Source organism: Balearica regulorum, chromosome 7, assembly GCF_011004875.1.
Source record: "Balearica regulorum gibbericeps isolate bBalReg1 chromosome 7, bBalReg1.pri, whole genome shotgun sequence".
NCBI classification, from domain to species: domain Eukaryota; kingdom Metazoa; phylum Chordata; class Aves; order Gruiformes; family Gruidae; genus Balearica; species Balearica regulorum.
Window position 1 is genome coordinate 17,337,731 of NC_046190.1, and position 20,814 is coordinate 17,358,544.

The 20,814-nt window shown below is 36.3% G+C and overlaps 1 protein-coding gene across 1 annotated transcript in view; it reads right to left on the reverse strand.

Annotated features, from left to right (window-relative positions):
- DNTT (DNA nucleotidylexotransferase) overlaps window positions 1-20,814 on the reverse strand; it is a 94,150-nt gene that overhangs the window by 7,541 nt on the left and 65,795 nt on the right. The window contains exons 9-10 of the mRNA XM_075758203.1: window positions 19,863-20,123; window positions 18,347-18,430 (exon numbers count right to left, since the gene is read on the reverse strand). Coding sequence (XP_075614318.1) covers window positions 18,347-18,430; window positions 19,863-20,123 — 345 coding nt within the window. The remainder of the gene's footprint in view (window positions 1-18,346; window positions 18,431-19,862; window positions 20,124-20,814) is intronic.

The following is a 20,814-nucleotide window of genomic DNA, read 5'->3' on the forward strand; positions in this document are numbered from 1 at the left end:
GTGGCAGTAAGCATGACAATGATAAATGAACAACAGAAAAGAGGAGGACAGACTGTCATTTGCAAACTTGGAACTTAACTGTTCATTGTGCTTAGACAGAGACCATTCTAAAAATAATTTCTGTGGGTGAAGTCAATTGTAAATGAATGATGGTAACAACAGGACTTGCTCAATCAACCATAGTATAAGATACCATAATGCCCCTTAAATTTATCTTAACGTGTGAAGATGTCATTAACGTGACAAATACATATGTCATCATTTGTGCCAAGTCAATTAAAGATTTTTAATTAAAGATACTTGGAACTAATGCAGAGATGATGCTACTTACATTGCTTGCAATAGCTTCTAAGATGTGAAAGCACTTCTCTAGGTATGAAAGGCCACCACATTCAGTGAAGCAGTGCACCTTAACACAAAAGACCTACAATTTACAGAATATACTAAGATGGCTTATTAGATTAAAGGTGCAAAGCTATTAAACTGCTCACACTCCCTTTTTCTCTGATTGCATTTGCTCAGATAACACTTATACCCTGTAAAAAAAATAAATAGCTATTAATTAAATGAATAAAATGAGCTTACAGAAAGAATTGTGAAAGCAGAAACATAAGTCATCCATCAAATAACAAATACTTTCCACGTGCTTGGCAGTGGGAATGTTCACATATGTTTACCTGACCTAAGCATTACCCTATCTATTCTCTGCCACTGGGACATATTTGCTAGAACAAGTAAGTGTTGATGCTCCAACACTGGACACAAGTCATACCAGTACTGCAGAAAAATTTAGGAAGATGCCACTTTCAATAAACCAGCCTTTTATAACATATACCTTACAATGTAGGTATATTTTTCATTATTTTATGATATATGATTTTCAGATTGTATTGACCTAAACTCCTGCATACAGTGCCGAAGATATTCAGCTAACAAGGGAGTCTGATCATTGTATCAAAAATCTCTGCACAATACACGTCCACAAAACAATACATTGAAGTCTTTTTGTTGTAACATTTCCTGCAATTCTTGTATTGACTGCAGCTATCTTCTGTACACGATGTTCATATTTTGTTGAGTTCAGAGCAAGATTCTGACAATAAATGTGTATAGCATTAAATTATTTATAATCTGTGAAAATGTTAGAAATAACAATAATTAGAAATAAGCCAAACAAGTTGGAATAGGTCCAAGTAACTGTCAATTTTATGGGAAAATTTCTATAAATGCTAAAACAATTGGTGAATTTTTCCTAAAAATGTAAGAGTAGTACATAAAATTGTTTCTTGATATATGATTAAGTGTAATATGTGACAACAGCCTCAAGCAGTTTCTTCTAACCCACAAGACTGAGGAGAAAAGAAATAAACAGACATTTGAAAGCTTGAACTAGTCACATTTTCATTTTTTGTATGATCAGAATTGCAAGGAAAAGAGTTTTGGGGCTTGCACTACAAAATTCTTTAAACACAGAAGTGAAATGTGCCTGAAAGGTAAGAAAAAAAGAAGGAACAAAGAGGCCAGAAAGCAAGCAATATGTTACCTTAGCTGTTAAAATTTTGAAAAAAAATAATAATTATTATAGTAGAAAAGCATGCATATTTCTGGCTCAATTCTATATGAAGTTCATATGATTCAATGATTCAATTCTGCTGTATGGATTTCATCAACTGGAAATTAAAAGTCCTTAGGCACACACCTGATGGTTTATATCAATATAATTCCCATTGTTTCCTATTTTCAAGAGTTAAATGTTAGTTCCTGTGACTGACAGTACACAAATTTAGTAAGAGGAGAAAAGAAATTTCTCAGTGCAAAATTAAAGACAGTCCAATGTCACAGGCTTTTTCATTTGACTACAGTGAACTGCATGGATTTCTGGTGAACCTTAGCAAACAAGCCTTGTGAAATCATGCAAGTTTACTGCTGCTTTTCACCTGGGAAGCCTGCTCTGCCTCACTAGTCTAAATATCTCCATTAGCTCACAACCAAAAGAAAACTTGAAAACACTGAGGTCACAGAAAAGTCAGTTTCTGGAAAGGAAAGCATATTTTTCAAAAAAAAATGTCGAGTTCCAAGGCCAGCCACTCAATGCACTGAAAACAGATGTCTAGGAATTCTTGGATGTAACAAGTACAAGGACCACTGTCAAAGAAACTGAGTCAGGAAAGCCCAAGAGAAGACAAGACAGGCAGGGAGAACATATGTTCTGTTTTAGCTACGCACTTACATCTTCTCTCAGAAAGGTCACTCGGAAGAGAGGTAATCAGATTATACAGACTGATTGATGAAAAATTATCCAAATACACTCCATGGCACAAGTAGTTGGATGTTCTATTTATTGACAATTAAGTTATAGCAAGGCCCAAAATAAACACTTTGAGTTGATTATGTTCTTGATCCCCATCAACTTCAATTAGGTTTATCCTGGAATCATAAATATGGAGATGCTAGTAACATTTTCTAACAATAAGTAAAAAATAAAGGAGAGAAGGACAAAAGGGAGGATGTCAGTAACAGACTAGCGAAAGACAAAAAACAGGGTGGAGGAGAGTGTTACTGAACGATTGACTTAACATGACCTCCTAATGGTGCTTCCTGTGCTAACACTTCTTACAATACTGAACGTGCCAATGAGCTTCTGCCGTTCAGCACTTTCATACTGACAATGAGCGCAACACATATAATAAGTCAGGGAGGTTAAACTGAAGAAAAGAGTGAAAAGAAATTTTCAGTGGAATTTCAGTTCTGAACTGTTTTTTAACTGTAAACTCAGATTAAAATCTCCAGTAAAATAAGTCAGAACATTTAACTCCAACCAAAATTTACAGAACCACACAAATTTACTCCAACCACCAGCCAGTCAAAAAGCAAGAACAAAAGGATGCCTAGAATAGAAAATAATGGAAAGAGAAGGTGGGGGAAAAGCAATAGCCTAGATAAACTTCTTTGGGTCTTAAAAAAGCCCTGCAGCAGATTGAATAAAAAACATTAACCTGTTTTTGTTTTATCTTAATGGATTTCTGAGAGAGTGGGTTTCTGAGAGGAAGGTGCAGGTAGTGCCTGCAAAGTGACTCAGCAAAAATAGCAGCTGCAAGGAAGGGTGAGGAAGGATGTTGCAAACTTAGTGTTTCAATCGCTTCCTATTCAAAACTTGTTTACGCGCAAAAAGACATTTCCACCTTCCCCATTATCAAAAGCAATCACTTTCTGGAGTGATTTCTTGCAGACAGAGCTTGTGCGTTAATTGGGCCAGCTAATAGCTCTGAAAGGTATAAGCCACAAGGTTTGAAGAAACCTATGAGAAAATGCATGAAAACTCTCCGTGGCAGTAAAAAGGAACAGATTTCAAAGAAAAGAAACATTTTGCTGAGGTTATTACCATATGCTTGTGTCTATATTTGAATTTACTAACAAAGCAAAATTACTTGATTAGTATGATTTATAATAATATAAATGATGTGAGCGAAAGCTAGCCTCTCTCAAGCATATTTCTTTAAAATCTTTCTTGGGTGTCTAGCTGCATGCTATTTTCTACCCTTACTATGTATAATTCAAGTCAGTGAGCATAACCCTAGCAAAGATGGGGCTGTGATTTTATTTTATGTGCTATATGTCAAAAAGGAATACACATGGTACTATATAGAGTGCTAACTAAATATCTAACAGGAGCCCAGTGCTTCCATAAAAACTTAAAAATTATTGACTTCAGTAGCATAATTTGGTGATATCAATGTTTACCCACATTATGATTCTATTTTCTTTCAACAGCTAGACGTGCGCCTCCTCAATCCATGTATTTATGGCCATCGATAAAAGGGTGTAGCCCCTGCACCAGGATTTCTATCTGTCATTCAAGTCCATCATGTTGTGCTATGTAGCCTACCTTCAGCATTGCAACCAGCTCCACTCCCTCTTTATTAAATTGTAATGACCAAGATGAAAACATACTTTGCAAGCACTGTTCAGGAAGCCAGCTATCTTCTTTTCCTTCTCTACGCTACTGTTATACTTTACAAGAAATGTTGTACATCTTTGGTGGAAAACATAAATCTACTCAGAGCTTCAGTGTAGCAAATAGCTTTGCATTTTACACCAGTTACAGACCCAGAATTGTGTAAAGTAACTGTAAAGAAAGTGTTACAGAAGATCCATAAATTCCTGCAGTATACTGACCAATATGAGGTAGAGAACCTTCAATCTACAATGAAAGTGTGGGAATACAATGTAACATCAATCCATAAAATGACGGCTACTTCTCTGAAATCATTAGCTGACTCATTAGGGTAGGCAAAGCGCTAACAAGAATCACTGTAATCAGTAACTTTCACAGGGAGTTAAAAGATTTTATGGAGAGGGAGGATAGAGAATAGAGGAAGCAAAACCAAAAACAAAAGTCTAAGTAAAGCAATTTCCAGATAAAAATGCATACAATCCTGTCACTATAGAAGAGGTTTCAAATCATCGTATTCTATGGTTATCTTGTGCAGCATGAATGCTGTCAGAAAGTAACATCGACAAATGAAACTTCTCCATGGTCCTGAAATTCCTACTGTAGCCACCCTCAGGGGGACGGCATCTTATTCACCACTAGTCGATGGGACAACGTTCTCAGAATAAGACACTGCTTGATAAAAAAAAGTGACAGAATCAAGCCCTAAGGAATTGTGTAGTAATTATCCATTAGAATATTTTACTCTGAGTAGTATTTATCTTCATTATGGTCAACACACACTATCTACATTTTGTGGATTGCTATAATATCTGAGCATCTATCTTCTAGTACTTTCCTAAGCAATACGACTAACAACTTTCAGGTGTTTTTCCTTTCTTGTTCTATTTTTTTTTTTAAGACGTTTTGTTTTAAGACTGGGTGTTGATGATTTTTGTTTTGCTTGTAATTAGACATTTTACTAAATATTTATGCTATGTTTATGAATGAGACCATCAACAGTACAATTTCATGATAATTATAGAACATAAATGCTGAAGTACTAATTGTGCTAGAAATGTGAACTATTTCATCAAGTTCAATAATAATATTCCACAGCACTGTGTAGACACTGTGCATTTTCCCTTTGATGGTATCATAACGGTTTTCAGTAGCAAATAACCTGAAGTGCTTCTGACATTATATTATCTCAAAATGTAATTTTCATGTTTAACTGGTATTTTCTGTAGCAATATTCACATCACCCTGTCTGCTTTAAAATAAAAATTAATCTGCTCCTAATCCAGCTACAAATAAGATGATAAATAAATCAGAGAGAAAAAAAACGACTCTTTGAAATGACATTATAACAAACCATGATTGAAAAAGCAGTATTGCAAGCATTACCCATTGACTCAATACCCTCAGGCAAAATCATGTGTAATGGTATTGATGCAAAATAGTGCAGTGGAATTTATTCTAATAATTCTGGGTATGAATAACTTTTGAAGGTAATAGAAGCCAAAATCATAAATTCTCATTTCATCTTACCACTGGACATGACCTGTGCTTTTAATCAGAAATTCTATACTTGAATGTTTCTCTTACAGCTATTCTCTAACTCTAGTTATAGGTTTATTCATAATAAATTTCTGAACAACAAAAAGTAGATTCACTGATTAAAATAGAATAATCAGACTAATATTAGGATATTCTAGGCAGTTATTCTATTAACTATTTTATAACATGAGTAACAAAATGTCTTCAGGCTTTCTACATGCAAAGTGCCTGTTACAGGTAGGTTTGATGAAAGAGAAAGAAAAAGACCAGTGCTGAAGAGCTGACACTTTGGAAAATAAAATGGTAAAAAATTTAACATTATTTATTGACTTAACAGAACAAGCACTTTTTTATTTGCTAAAATTTAATTTGCAAACAAGACCATGCTGTGCATAAAATGGGATATTCTATGTTTAAAATGACAGATATGTAGTTACTTGTTGCAAAACACTATGTGGCTATGCATCCAATCTCCCATTACAATTTTAATAATTAAAAATATTCTACAATAAATAGTGTAATACATTACAATCCAGACTACAAACTGTTTTCAGTTCTGGACACTCAAAGTGAAGAGAAACTTGGAACTTCCTATCTGACAACCCAGGCAAAAAAATTAACATGTTAAATAGCACATTGTTGTAAAAAGAAACAGAGCTTCCTTGCAGATAATAGGAATTCTCTACTTATTGCCCTCTGTAGTTCTCTGACAGCCTGTGTCCTACCACAAAGTCACTGAAAATATTAACAGGGATTACTTCCTTTTCCACTTTAGCTATACTTCTGTTTTGCTCTAAGTCTGTAGTATTTACAGTAGCCTGTTAAGTTGGCTTATTTTATTTTTCTTTATAAAGCTTCATATGAATGAATGGCAAGAAAAATGCAGTATCCTTGATTTTATGAAACAGAGTTCAGTGTAATTCATATGGGATTATAAACAAACCACTTCAAAAGAACATTATTTAGATTGCAAAATCAAAGACCTGCAATTTAAGCAATCCCAGAATGTGGTTGTTTGTATTTTAACCTTAATTCAGTTTTCCTATGTATATGCATTGAGACTTCTTTTTCTCCAAAGAAATACTGCTTTCTTCAACTCCTGTAACATATCTAGGCTTCTTTCACTAGGCAGGAAATATACTGTGCCACAGGGCTAACGAGTATTTGCTGACAGCACTGACATTAATCTCGGGTTGCTGACCAGTGTGAGATCAATCAGTCTTAGCAAGTTGAGCTTTTACAATCTGTATCTGTTCCAGCTCCCTCTCTTCCCCAGTTCCCTATACTCATTTGTAGCCTTGATCTCTCCCCTCAGATTTCTAATGTGACTTCAGGCTCCACTCATGCCATATCCAAAATGAGATAAATACAGTTTACTCAGTTATTTGGGGTAATTGAAAGTTTACCTGTTTCTTGTTGCCAGCTTAGAGCATTAGCCTCATGAATTTTAACTTATTTTTTAATCCATCAAACTTCATATCTCTCCCCAGTCATTATTTTTTCATGCCCCTTTTATAGCTCAGTCTCTTCAACCAACTCAGACTCTTTTCCACAATGCAGCTGCTGATCAAATATACCCTTTCCCATCGCTTTGTTCAGCCACTCTGCACTTCCTTATCAAATCTATACATCTACCACAGACTTCCCATTTTCACTCCCACTCCATACCCCATTTTCCTCTCTGGTCCTTGGCTCTTTCCTTTTCCATATTCCTCTCTACCTAGCTTCTTCTCAATCAGTTTCTTTTTTCTTTTAACAGAAAATCTGAGACTGCGTTACCTGCCCCACATTTAAGAACTTACCCAAGCATACTGATGGAATAATTGAATTAAAACACTTGAAAATGGTTGGCTCTGTACTGCCCTAGAAATTAAAATGAATAAAAAATACAGCCAAAATATTTTGGATCTGCGCCTACTTATGCATTTTGAGAGGTCTCTTTTTTCATTAGCAATACAGGTTTCATTGAACTGTTCAGAAAACACACAGGGCAAAGGAAGCAACAATTAGGTGCATTTATCTTTGTGTTAGATGTACAGCTTGCTATTACAAAGGGGTTAAATTTAGCTAAATATATATATGAATTACATGCAGATTTGTAAAAACAAACTATCATATGCTACATGTGAAACATTTAAACTTTTAAGATTTTCCCCAGAACACTGGGGAGAAGCACACTTTGAAAGAAAATGCATAATCATTTTTTAATTTACCAAGAGGTAAGAAATGTAGATTATTTTACTTCCCAATTTTTAAAAATAGACCAGGTGCAAAAAGAACAAATCCTCCAAATCACATATGCAATTTCCACTTTCCTGAGAGAGAGCGAGAAGAATTGGAATGTAGATGAAAGTATGTGCATCTGTTTACAATGACTCAGTGTTTAATTGTAGTAATGATTGTGTGAACAACTGATCACACTGGAAATCAATATTATAAACTTTGGATCTTTATGTTTACTTTAGCTTTAATCCAGTCATTATTGCAGACATCTAAAGTAAACTCTGCAGCTGCAGCATGTTTAATTCATCAAGATGTTCTCAAGGCTGACTGTCTCACTGTTATAACTTCATAATTTTAGAGCAGCATCTGCCAAAATAAGACTATAACATCCAGTTTTTAAAGAATCATAAAAAAATGTCTCTTTAACTGTGCAAGTAAGCTTCTGAGGGCATCTTTTTTCAGTGAAAAGTAGTGTGGAGTAAACATTCTCAGATGACACAAGAAAACTGATTTTGAGGCTATTAACTGTTGAATACACAGTTCAATGTGTGAATATTACACATCTTTATGTTATAAAATGAGGGTATAGAATCATAGCCAGGTCTTCTTCCTAGTGATACCTGGTTTTAAGAAATAACAATTTGGGTAGTGACAGAAAAGAATCAATGCTTGGAAAACAAAGCTGGTTTTTTTATTAGGAGACCTGTTTACAAAATTCTGGGAAGTGCAAGTAACAACCCAGGCATCTGCAATCAGTCTGGCTTCCTCTGAGCTGTTCCCATCCCCTAAGCCAAGCCACCACATGAATATAACTTTTCCGACCAATGTGGTCAATGTCAGGTGAGACATTTCAAAACAAAATTAACTGGCTAAGTAGTATGCCAGCAACACAGACTTATACTCAGCCAGAGGAAAATTTGAATGTCATGGGGGAGGCTAGAAGTTCAAGTATGTTGCCAGGCATGACTGGATGGGCTGCCTGCTGCAAACACTGTGGTTGTCTGTGAAACAACTACTTGGGCAAAAGAGAGGCAGTAGCAGAATTCAGCATGCTTACAGACCCCCTCGAGCCAGCTCATAAGATCATTACAGTCATATAATAGTCATTTACCTGGTCTGCAATCTCATCTTCATTTGGCTCTGCAGATGCAAAGACAGACAGGACACACCCTGCCCGAGGAGTCAGTTAAGGATTTTCCTAAATAGGAATGCACTCTGTAGGCAAGTGATTAAAGACTGTGCAATACTGATGATGACGATTGCATGCATGTGAGCTTCACAGTGTGGAAGAAATCCCACGATAAATTTCCCCTTACATGCTTATACTGGTTTCCCAGGAAAACTGAATATTCTCTTAAGAAAAAGTTGGGAGCATAGGGGTTTGCTGTTTTCATTGTAACTGCACAGCACTTAATGTTTTGCAAAGCTGGATCCCATTATGAAGTTTGCAGAGCATCTTGTGAATTTACTATTCAGAGCAGTTATATAAACTGCCTCTCCTGCTATTCAACAACTAAATAACATTTAATGCCATTCAAATTCACACAATGGTTTTTAAATGCAAAATTGTCATCAATCATATACAGTCTTCTGCATAGTGTCATTTTTTTCCAATATTTCTTTAACAATAGAAAATATTAAGGCAGCTATTTCCCATCTTAAATTTTCATAGGACATAAAACTAATAACTGCTTTCTGCTCCAATGACTCTTCAAAATAACACTGAGCTTGCGACCCTCCTCTTACAAAAACCCAACAACCTACAATGTTAGTACAAGAACATTCATATGCTAATAATTTAATCAATCTATTATACCCTAGGAACCTCAGCTACTCTTTTACAATAAAAAGCAATGCTAATTATTTACATCACTTCATTTTGCTGCCTTGAACTACATAAAGTAATAATTGGACTTAGAAGTGATTTTCTGTAATATTGTGAAAACATATAGGTTTCTACAAGATAAAAATCTAAATCTACAAGACATTCAATCCTCAGATCCCACAACCAGCTCGAGAATCTCCACTGGGTAGTGGTGTGATAAAGGTGCAGGAAAGAGACACTTTATACATGGCTGTTGTCCAGCCATGAAGCTGTTCCACATGCCACCCCTAGAAATCTCACGCCATGAAACAGGAATAGAGAAAAGTCCCTGTGGCAGCTTAATGCATCTAGCCTATGCTACCTCTCGTTCAGTCTAACTCCCACACGCTCACTTATACACTGAAAAGATAACGATGTAAGGAAATATATCATTCAGAACTTCTGGTGCAGAGCAGTTGAAAGTAGTTCCTGGTTTATGCAGAGTCTTCACCTATGAAATGGGAAATGATTACAGCTCTGACACTGAATACAACAGACTTCTGCCAGGCTCTTTGGCTCTAAGTAACTGCTGAACAGCAAATGGCATCAAGTATAGTGAATATAAGAAAGGACAGAGGAATAAAGAATCCCACCACAGCTGAAATTGTGTGAAGTACCGTCAGGATGTTTTAAACATCCTTCTTTATTGTAGCTACAAGGAATAGTTTCCAAATAGTTACCAAAAGGTAAAAACAACCAAAAAGCAGCTTATTTTCTGACAATATGAGTTCTGAAGTATTTGGTAATGGTACTAGTTTGAAATTAATTCAAACAAGAGAGTTTAGTTAGGAGGTAATAGTAAAAAAGTTTGATAAATCCTGCATTTTAAAACCTGACATTTATCCGTGATATAAGTGGTAGGGCTGGGCTTTGCATAGCGCAATAGATGTTTTAAAAGCATCTTCTGTACTTAAGTTTGGGCATCCTCACACCAGTCTCTACAGAGAAACATGATATATGGATTCTGCTGGCTGAGAATCACTGGAATGCAACTTCCTAGAATTCCCAGAGAAAAGACAGTTCTAGGGAACATTATTTCTACTTAACACATGTATAGCCAGACAGACACAATATGCCATTGCCTTGTGAACAGATCTATTCAGTAAAACACTAATGATTTTTGTTTTGTTGGAATTTTCCTGCTCACTGAAACCTGGGTGTTCCATAAAAATGCTGTAATTATCAAAATATTGCCCTGGAAAGAAACCCAAACAATAGAATCTAGTTTACCAGGCACTTTTATTGAGCTCCTGCCAGCTTGCCCATCTTCTCAACTTACTTGACAGGCTGCTGGGAGCCTGAGTTCAAATAAGTAATTCTAATTACATCAGAGCCCGGGTCCCCAGAGCATATAGGCTCCACGAGCGCAGAGCAGCCAGCCAAGCCGAGTGCCTCTGAGCTTGCAGCCCCAAGAGCTGTCTGAGCTTTGGAGGTTTGGAACAGTCTGATCTGTGGATTGTTTCCAAAGTTGAGATTCAAAAAGCATTTCCCTTTGCAGAAAGTGTCAACATTTTAACTTTCCCTCTGATTAAGAGAACAAGCAAATTTTGAATTACCAAAATTCTTCATTAAACATTTATTCTTTTTCTCTAGGGAAAAGCAAAATGCTGAGTGATCAAAATCTTTCATTTGTTTTTGTGACTAGTTTTTGTCACAGTGGTTAACTGCTTACCCTTACTGTAACTTTGCATTGTGAGAATTAGGTTTTACTGTTGGGAAGTGAGATCAAGGAAGGTTAAATGACCTTCTTAAAACTACAGAGAAAATTTGGCTACATGCAGGACCCAAGTCGCAAGCTAACAGTCAAATCTCTGGACCATCCTCAGGCCATATTACATCAAAGCATGTGCTCTCTTCATCTCACACAATTGTCACTTCATTCTGAATGTCAAAGTGCTTTCTTCCTTCTCATGTCACCTTTTCACAAGTCAAATCAGGATTAAAAGATGGATCAGAAAACATTCAGAGAACATGAAAACCTGAAAATTGTTTAAATCCACCCACCAATGTCACGTGTCTGAACAAGTGCACGATCCTTTGGCTGACTGTAATCATGTCGGTCTACCAGCCTGACATGATGCCCTGTTACAAAGTGATAAAAACCAAGACATATGTACTAGGCAAGAACAGACCTACTGTAGAGTAAGAAAAGGTACAAAGAGAGCAGGTCATCTCCAGACGTTATTTCCAGTCTGCATGCGAATGCCTCCCACACCTGCTAACAGCTGTTCTTGCTTCTGTTCTCTGTTGAGCCAAAATACCAGCAGTATGTGCAAAATTTTACACACACATTCTAGAGTGCTTTGGCTGTACGTTGGACAGTGCACAACCCTGAAGAATCAAATGGATAAAACATGACATTCTTTTCAGCCTGCTCATACAACCCTTCCTTTATGTGCTAACAGTTATCCAGGCTGCACTTCCTCAGCAAGAATGGAAGTTTGTGGGACAACTGTCTTCACAATCATCTGTATAAACACATCAGATACCAATGACAGACATAGTGTCACAACAATCATGTGTGCCAGGTCTTTTGGAAGCTGAAGAAGGACCTTTTATATCCAGTGACTACACATAAAGAACCAGAGAGAGCTTCATTCAGCCAGACTGCAACAAATCTACAGCTGTTTATTAGGTATCTGAATTGGATCTTCGAATGGATGAGCTATGCAGAAGAACAGGATCACAACAATCTGGTATTTATGAACTGCAAGCTGCAACCTCAGATAACATCCAGGGACACAGAGTCAGGGGGGAAAAAAAAAAAAGAAGAAAAAGGAATCCGTATGTTCCTATGGATTTCTAAGAGTAACAAGCGTCAAAAAGGTTTTGCAGTAATGCCAAAGAGCAGTTAAAAGCAAATGTCAGAATAACAGAAGTTAAAACAAAATCAGCTTAACGGAAAACCACAGCTTTTCTTGATGATGAAATTTTTAGAACTTGAATTTCATTTTAGTACTTACAGTCTGGAATCTAAGCTATATTTAAAATGGGTTCATTTTAATTTCTGTAGAAAAACATAGGTTATGTCTTCCAGAGCTACAGTAGCTCTCTAGGTAACTCACAAGGACCTACTGGATCCCTTTGGTACTGGGGTAAGGAAAGTAACTTCTCAAACTGACATTTTACAGTTGTAGCCACACTTTTTACAGTCATTCCCTGGATTTTGAAGTGGTATTAATAGCACACAGGAGAAAGCAGGCAGCAAGATTGGAGTCTACAAAACTGAATGAAACTATGTCAAATTAAGAAGAAATGGAGACTTGAATGAGATTAGTCATAGAGACAAAGTAAAGGCATGGAGAGTACAGACAGATAATAAGGCATTATATTTTGGTGAGGCAAACAACAAAGTTAAAGATGATGCTAAGTTTATAAGCCAGCTGGACCGTAGCATTTCATATTCTGGAGAATGAGGATGTTTTTCCTTAAGTAATATTCTTACTGAAGGAAAAGAACACACTTGAATCTGAGCGCCATTTCATGGGAGAAGGGGCATGCCACATTAAGCATTACCCACCCTCTTGGTGAAGAGTGCAAAAATCCAATACCATAGAGTCAGCTTCAGACACTCTCCACAGTGCCCTTCTGCATGACAAGGATACTCTACTCCAGCTAACAGTGCCAGAGTTTGGTAAAGGAGCAACCAACAACCTTTACGGTTCCTGAATCTTATTCCAGGTTGCTGACACTGTAAAAGGGGAGAAGCACTCATGCTTCAAGGACAGCTACTCCTTTAAGAATAAAAAGCCTATGGTTCGCCAGCCAATTTAAAAATCACTTTAAAAATAAGAAAACATTAAAGTGAAAGTAAATCACACATTTATTGCGTTCTCCTGCAAGCAGGTGATAGTTACTCAGCTTAAAGGCAGGTGTTTAAAAATAAAACAGGGTTTGGAGCTGTATCTTCTTTAGTTAGATCCAGTAGATCTCTCTCCATTTCACCCAGCTAAAAAGCTGTCAGGATGTTGTCAAAACTGATTAATGACTGCCCTAGTACATCACAAACTTTTAATCATTGCAAAGAAAATGCCATTCAAATCTCAGTATGTGGCAAACCGTATATATACAGGCATACATAAAATCTGCAGTTCAGACAGTGAACTGATGACCACATTACGTAAATAAGTAACAGAGCTCAGTGCTTATGGTCTTATTAGCTCCTGGTTAAGTCTAGACACAATGCATGTTGTAACTAAAAATTCTTTATAGTGGGGTTCAAGGGATAAATGACCACAAATCCAACATGGAGGAGTGTAAAAACAACCAGTGATGCCATTGTTTCCAGCTTAAACACCTTAACTTTTCTAAGGAAAAGCCTATTCCTCAGCTGACCTGATTTATGGTTCACGCAGAAAAATGAAATTCTTTTTTGTAAAAGCACTTCTAGTTTACCTAGAGAGCGTATTATTCATTCATTCATGAATCAGGGAAGTTTTACTGTGAGAATTTTATCGGCTTGGTTCATAAATTTGTCATGTCATTTGTAACCAGTGCAACAGCAATAAGACACTGGGAATATACAATTTCTCTTTCTTCCTGATGGCTGATCAATTAAATCCTTCATTCCATAAGTGTGGGAATCATTGTAAGATTTGATCTCCAGCTGATGTAAATCACAGAAACGTCATATTTCAAGCTGGTGTATACAAATGCTGATTCTTGTAACTTTAGGATACAGTTCTACAGAGACACAAATTTGGGCATCCAGTCATTTTTTTATGAAAAAGAAGCTGACAGATAATTAGTAGTAAAGTTTCAATTTTTGTTGTCACAATTTTACTACCAAAGAAAGATCTAAAAAATGCCATTTTATAAATCATTAGTTCGATAGTTGGACACTATCTTCCAAAACCCACAAATAAATGAAAAAGATTCACACTAGAAAAAAAAATTTAAAAAATCAAGGCTGCAGAATAATTTCACAGTGTAACTTTGTAACGAGTCCCTGGAGGAAATATCTGTTCCTTTTGTTCCCCTCTGCAAAGCTATGTAATTGATTCCTAACTGCGGTGTTAATGTTCCCTATTCCTGTCAGAATCCCTTTGGAAATACATTAAAGTAACCAGGACTCCCTCCTGGTGCAACCCCTTGAACGCTGCAATCTCGGATTCTCTGACATGCATCACATTTCAGGCAGTGGGCCACAGTGGAAGCTCCAGTGCCAAAGGGCTGATAAATATTAATACAGAAGAATAAAGTATGCCAAATTATATACAGGAACGTAGAGCAAACCAGGAAACTGTTGTCTTTCATCATAAAAGACAATCTCTTATAGGCACTGTTACGTCCCATCAAAAAAAGAATACAAAAAAAATCAAAGTATATTTGCTATAGCATGGTTTATTAACTTCTTATACCAGCTTGCAAAATTTTAAGGGACAATGAAGTGTTTTCAAAGAAAAGATTTGGTCTTCATCAGGATCCAGAATTAGTTTGACTCCCTCTGACCTTTCTATTGCTTTTGCTGTACACACACACAGAGAAATAAAAGAAGAATGAAGTGGAAAGGATTTGACCCAGCTCCTGAATTATACCCCAGTGACTGTTACAGAGTCGTGCATGAAAGTTTGTGTGTCTGGACAGAGCCAGTGACATCAGCTAATGTCTCTTCAGCAAACAAGGAGAGAAAAATGGAAAAAATGTGATTCAGTTTTTACCTATGGTGCCTAATTAACCTTAATTAAGGTTGTGTTGAGGGATCTTGAGCAGCTTGCACAAGGGATATCTGCTGCCTGCTTGTTTTTAGATTTGAGAAAGCTTTCCTTTGAGAAAAGATTTCCTACCGCAAAGACAAATGTTCTTATGAAATACATATGTTCATGTTCCAATCTAAATTTAAGAGACAGTAGAGATGAAACATCCATGGTTTTATTGTTCGCCCCCTAGCCAAGTGGTTTTTAAATAAAAACAGAATTACAGTAAAGAAGATTCTCTAGTCTTCATAATTAAATTCAGAAAAAAAAACCCCTAAACATTTCACAATTTGGTTATATGTTCCCTGAAACAGCACTAAAGCTACTGATTATTTCCATCACTGATTTTAAGCTTACTAACCTTGTGACCCTAAAAATTAATCAACCTTGGCAGCCACACAACTTACTACAAACTTCTCCCCTTCCACTATGGCTCATCATCTCAAGTTTCACAGTTACAGACACCATTGCTCTACTATGCACATTCTTGACCTTATTACACACTGGGTGGCAGTATGGAAGGCTTTTTGTTCAAAACGTCCTTTATGACAATAACTTAATACAAAATAGCAAAGTTAAAAATAAGAAAAAAAAAATTTGAATGTAACACATTAGATTATAAATAGTAGAACACTTAGACAGAAGGGAAAGTTGTGTGTGTCTCCCTGCTTCTTGTTGGAATGACACTACTTGATAAAAGAACTTGGTTTAAGTAGATTATAACTTTAGTGCTGCCTGGTCTGAAATTTCTCATATTGCATATCTGTCTTAGAATTTTCTATCTTTATGGAAAATTTCAGCTAATGCAATTTAGCTATTTCTGAGAATGCAGCAGAGGCAAGAACAGTATTCTGCTGTGTCACCAGATTAACGTGACTTCTTGTTTTGAAATCTGTAGTACGTCTGTGTTTTGCAGCAGAACATAAAATTTGGAAGCAAACTGGTTATGTCTGGGATTAAATGAGAAAAGGGAGAGTTAGATATTGTTGGAGGGGGATGACAATGGACAGACATTCAAAAGCAAACAGAATCCCCCTAGAAAGGTACAATTGATCCATTCATGTCCTTCATTCGATACATGGAAGTCCTAGATTAAGGATTTAGTGATCAAGACAGTTGAAATTTGCCCTGGAGGTTTTTTGGTTTTGTTTTGTTTTTTCCCCTTGCCTTTGTCATAGAATTCCTGCATTATAATAAGTAATAAGGAAAATTCTGTATGTCTTGCTTGTCAGTCCTCTCACTAATTCTGTTTCTTCAGTTTTGGTCAGTGCAATCAGGAAATGTAAGTTGAGACTCAGACACGTAGAAGGTCTGGAGATTTGGTTGCAGCTACAGCTGATGGCTTTGAGAAACATGTCATGGATATATGTACACTATGTATTTTTCAAAGTCCTGAGGCAGATATTCAACAGAGAATATTCAGGCTAGACACTGCAAAAGGGGTCCTTCAAATCAATGGATTTTTAGGGCCTCAAATCTTTCTGTGATTCAGTTCTTTACTTGAAAATTTGGGAAGACAAGAGCATCTTTCTTCCCAGAGGGCATTGGCAAGATAAATTCATCATTTGTCTGTGAAACATCTTGGCTAGTCCAGTGAAATACACATGGAAACTCACATTTTCTTCCCCAGAAGGATTTGAATGGTATGTCAGATATAGAGTCTAAAGACAAAAAGAAAAATAGTCCCGATGCTGTTCATGAATGAACAGTGTCCATTCTGCATCACTGAATGCCTTGGGGTTCTGGGTAATATATATACACACACATATATATAAAATCATATGTATTTGTATACCAGGCAGGCAAATTTTGCTGCACACGAAAAATAACACCCACATTTCTTAATAACTTTGTATTTCCCTAGTGCAGTTATCTGTAACACCCAAAAAGCTATTTAACAGAGCACATATTAACTTGCAGATAATAACATTTGCTATATTATGTTGTGGCAAAGAGTTTATGTTTTGAATGCATACAAAATATAAAAGACAGGCAGAAAGACACTGACATCATTCCTTAGTTCATAAAGAAACTTCCCCCTTAGACATTTGATAGCTTATTCATCTATTATGCAATTTTATATTTTCTTCTGAAGCATCTAGTATTGACAATTGTTGGAGACAGGATATTTGACTAAATGGGTCATTAGTCTGATCATTTCCCCAGGTTTGTATGTGAACTGAGTGAGGATGCTATAGCATCTGAGCCTGACAAGCACATATGGAGACAGCTGAAATGGAGTGAGGCCCTAGATCACTGCTGCATCTCACAAACAAACAATAAGGCAACGCTGCATGTAAGCAGAGATGCTAAAAGCAGTCTCTGTTCTATAAGGAACATATAGGAAAGATTAATGTAAAATCTTGACATGTACTTTTGCCTTCCCCTATAATGATATCAATAAACATCTTCAATATTGATTTTCCTTGTTATTAAAATGGCCTAATACAAATACAGACATCAAGCCAGGTAAATGCAGAGATCAGTATAACTGCAATCAAGAGCATTTAGACCAGAAATACTACCAAGACTGTCAAGCCTGACTAAACAGAACTCCACATAGACTTCTGAATGCAGGATGATCCCTGATCTCCGCTCAGTATCATACTCTACAAAAACCTTCTCAGGTCTTCTAGCTGAGCCTGTACCACTCAATATTCCTTCTTCCTTTGAAGTGTCAGTATGATGCCTGTTGAAATTGTGCCTGGGACAGAGAAATGACCTTTCGTTCTGAAATAGGACAGTAAAATACTTTTTTTCAAATACTTGCAGATGAGTTCTCAGTTTTGTGAAGGTTGCACAGTTCCTTCCAAACACCATTGTCTAATGTATGTTTCTTGTTAAATTTCAGAAATTACCTCAGCAATGCCAAAAAAAAAGATTTCTAGACTTGTTCAGATTTAATCAGGCTCTGCCAGTGAAATTAAATCTTGTGAAAGTGGGACTGTTTTACCACATAACAGATAAAGAATCAAGATAAAATATTCTATATACTTGAATATCAAAAATAAACTGAAAATATAGACTCAGAAATAAAAACACAATAGCTTTATTTCTGAGAATAAACAGTACCTTTCTCCTGTCATATAAGGCATGGTTATCCAATATCATCTTCCTTTCATGATTAGCAAACCTCCGCAAATCACGTCCAAATTGCTGTAAAAAACATAGCAAATATCAGCAATTCTGACAAAATTGTTATCCTTTGTATAAGAGTTCCAACACCTAAACAAATAATAAACTAACAGGTAAAAATTACCTCTGCTAAAAGATTATAGTCTGAAAAAAATGGATCATCTGAAAGGACAATATTTTGATAGGCGATGGTCCATCATTTCAGTTGGTTAGTTTGAGAATAGTTGGGTAATGTATGAGAAAGTAGGCCTATGATGGGCTCCCACAGTCTGTAGGTGAATTATCTCAACAGGCAGTAGGAGCTGAGTGAGGCAGAGAAAGATGGAGTCATTGCCTACTCAAACAAAGGGCCTCACAAAGTGCATTTTTAGTGTAGACACCCACCTACAGAGTTGAGAGAAGGGCTTTTAAGTAGCCAAATGCTTCCAGGATAAGAAGGACCCCAAAGTCTGCAGAACTTAAACCAAGGTCCAAATAAAGACATTTTATTATCTCAAAATAGAAAAGTGACTGAAGTAACTCATCAGCTCAGCAGGAGAAAACATCAATTGCAACATTTTGCCTGGTCTAAAACATCCTGCTTCCAATTAACCTGAGTAGAACAGAGTGGCAAGGCACCTGTACTGCTTCTAGCACATCAAAAAGATCATTCAGAGCAGGCTCTGTTATACCATATAATCACTCCCTAAGAAAATGAACATCAGAAGGCAAGCATGTAGAATAGATTAAAAAATAATTCTTTCTGGAGAGAGATTAATCATTTGAGGTTTGAGTTTGCATTTAGACAATTTTTTTTATTTTGAAAATACTGTACTATTTTATATTATACCCAATGACTACAGTGTCTATTGTGAAAGTAGCTACCATTTCAAGTTTTCTTTACTTATTTAAATATCAATCAAAACATATTTTATTCTTGTTCAAAACTAATGTGTAAATTTTAAAATTTTCTGGGTTTTTACAATTTAAAACACTCAATTAAAATACAACTGAAATAAAACATTTTATCTAATCGAAAAAGAAAGATGTCAAATTGTTTTCAATTTCCTACAAAACAAATTAAGTTCCAATTCAGAACATCTCTTCCTCAAATGTTTAATTTCCTGTAAAATTCTGTGACACTTTTCAAATCATCTCTCCACACAGTAACCATTTAAATTGTATCTTAATACCAGTATGATGTAAAAAGACAATGCAACCGACTGAAAATATAGCTCTTCAGTCCGTGAACCTAAACACTGAGCTTTGAGGAAAATAGATGTTAACTCCTCTAGAGAGACATCCATAAATGTCAGTGATCAACTCCAACCTATGATCACAGGTTGATGACAGCATGAAATGTGACGTGTGGAGAGAAGGAACATTTTTTGTAAACCGTGAACTCTGGGTGGTCCTGCAACAGCAAAAATAGGTTAGCAGTGCTAAGAAAACATAGACTGTTGTGGTTACTTACCCTGGAGCCTGTCCAGCCTAACAGAGCATAGGCATATTGCTCAAAGGGGGTTATGACTAGATCCACACGGATTGCCTTCCAGTCTTTGACTTCTATATGAAATTTTTTTGACATGTTGTAACTGCTGTTGTCTACTCTTGGCTGATATAATTTTAAAATTGCAAAACACTTCTGAAAATTATCCATGGCATCAACTTTTCTGCTTGGTAGCTGTTCCTTTACGAATGTTGATTCAATCATATCACAGTATAGGAGTAAGCCCTAAAGAGAAGACATTGCTCATATTGAATTGCTGGACTGCTTTTACTGTAATTCCAGAGTTTCTATACAGTTGTTTTAAAAAAATCATATAAAATGCAGTTTTAGTTAAAACAGTACTGTGCAGAGCCAAATCTGAGCTAAGCAGAGAAAAGAAACAGCTGTGGCTTTTGGAAAAATATAGCAGATGCTTGGATGGAAATCTGCAGTGGTAGCCATCTGATAGTGGCAATGTCCTGCCCTGTACTGAGGAGACAATATTTGCAATTCTTCCCCTCCATCCTTTTGCAGTTGATGTCAACAGAAATTTCTTGGTAGGGATTGATGCTTTCCCATTTGAAAGACATCTAGAAAAACAGATTAGTCCGAAGCACAGTCTTGCTGACAGATTCCAAACAGAGCATTCAGACTTTGTCTGTTGTGTAAGATTTCCTTGTGACAAGATCTGGAGTCTCCAGAGACGTGGAATGGCCCTGCTTTTACCTTTTGTTTGAAGTGAGTGCACCAAAAAACTATTGATCCTCAAGAGACAGATTTTACTAAAGCATAAACGAGATTTTCTTTTTATAATAAAGAACACTGACAATGAGAAAAATGGAAGTAATAGAGCATTGTAAATCACTTCCTTCTAACCCAGCACTGTAGGAAGGACTGGGTGGAAAGAGGCAGTACTTTCTTCCATCCTTGCTCTGTA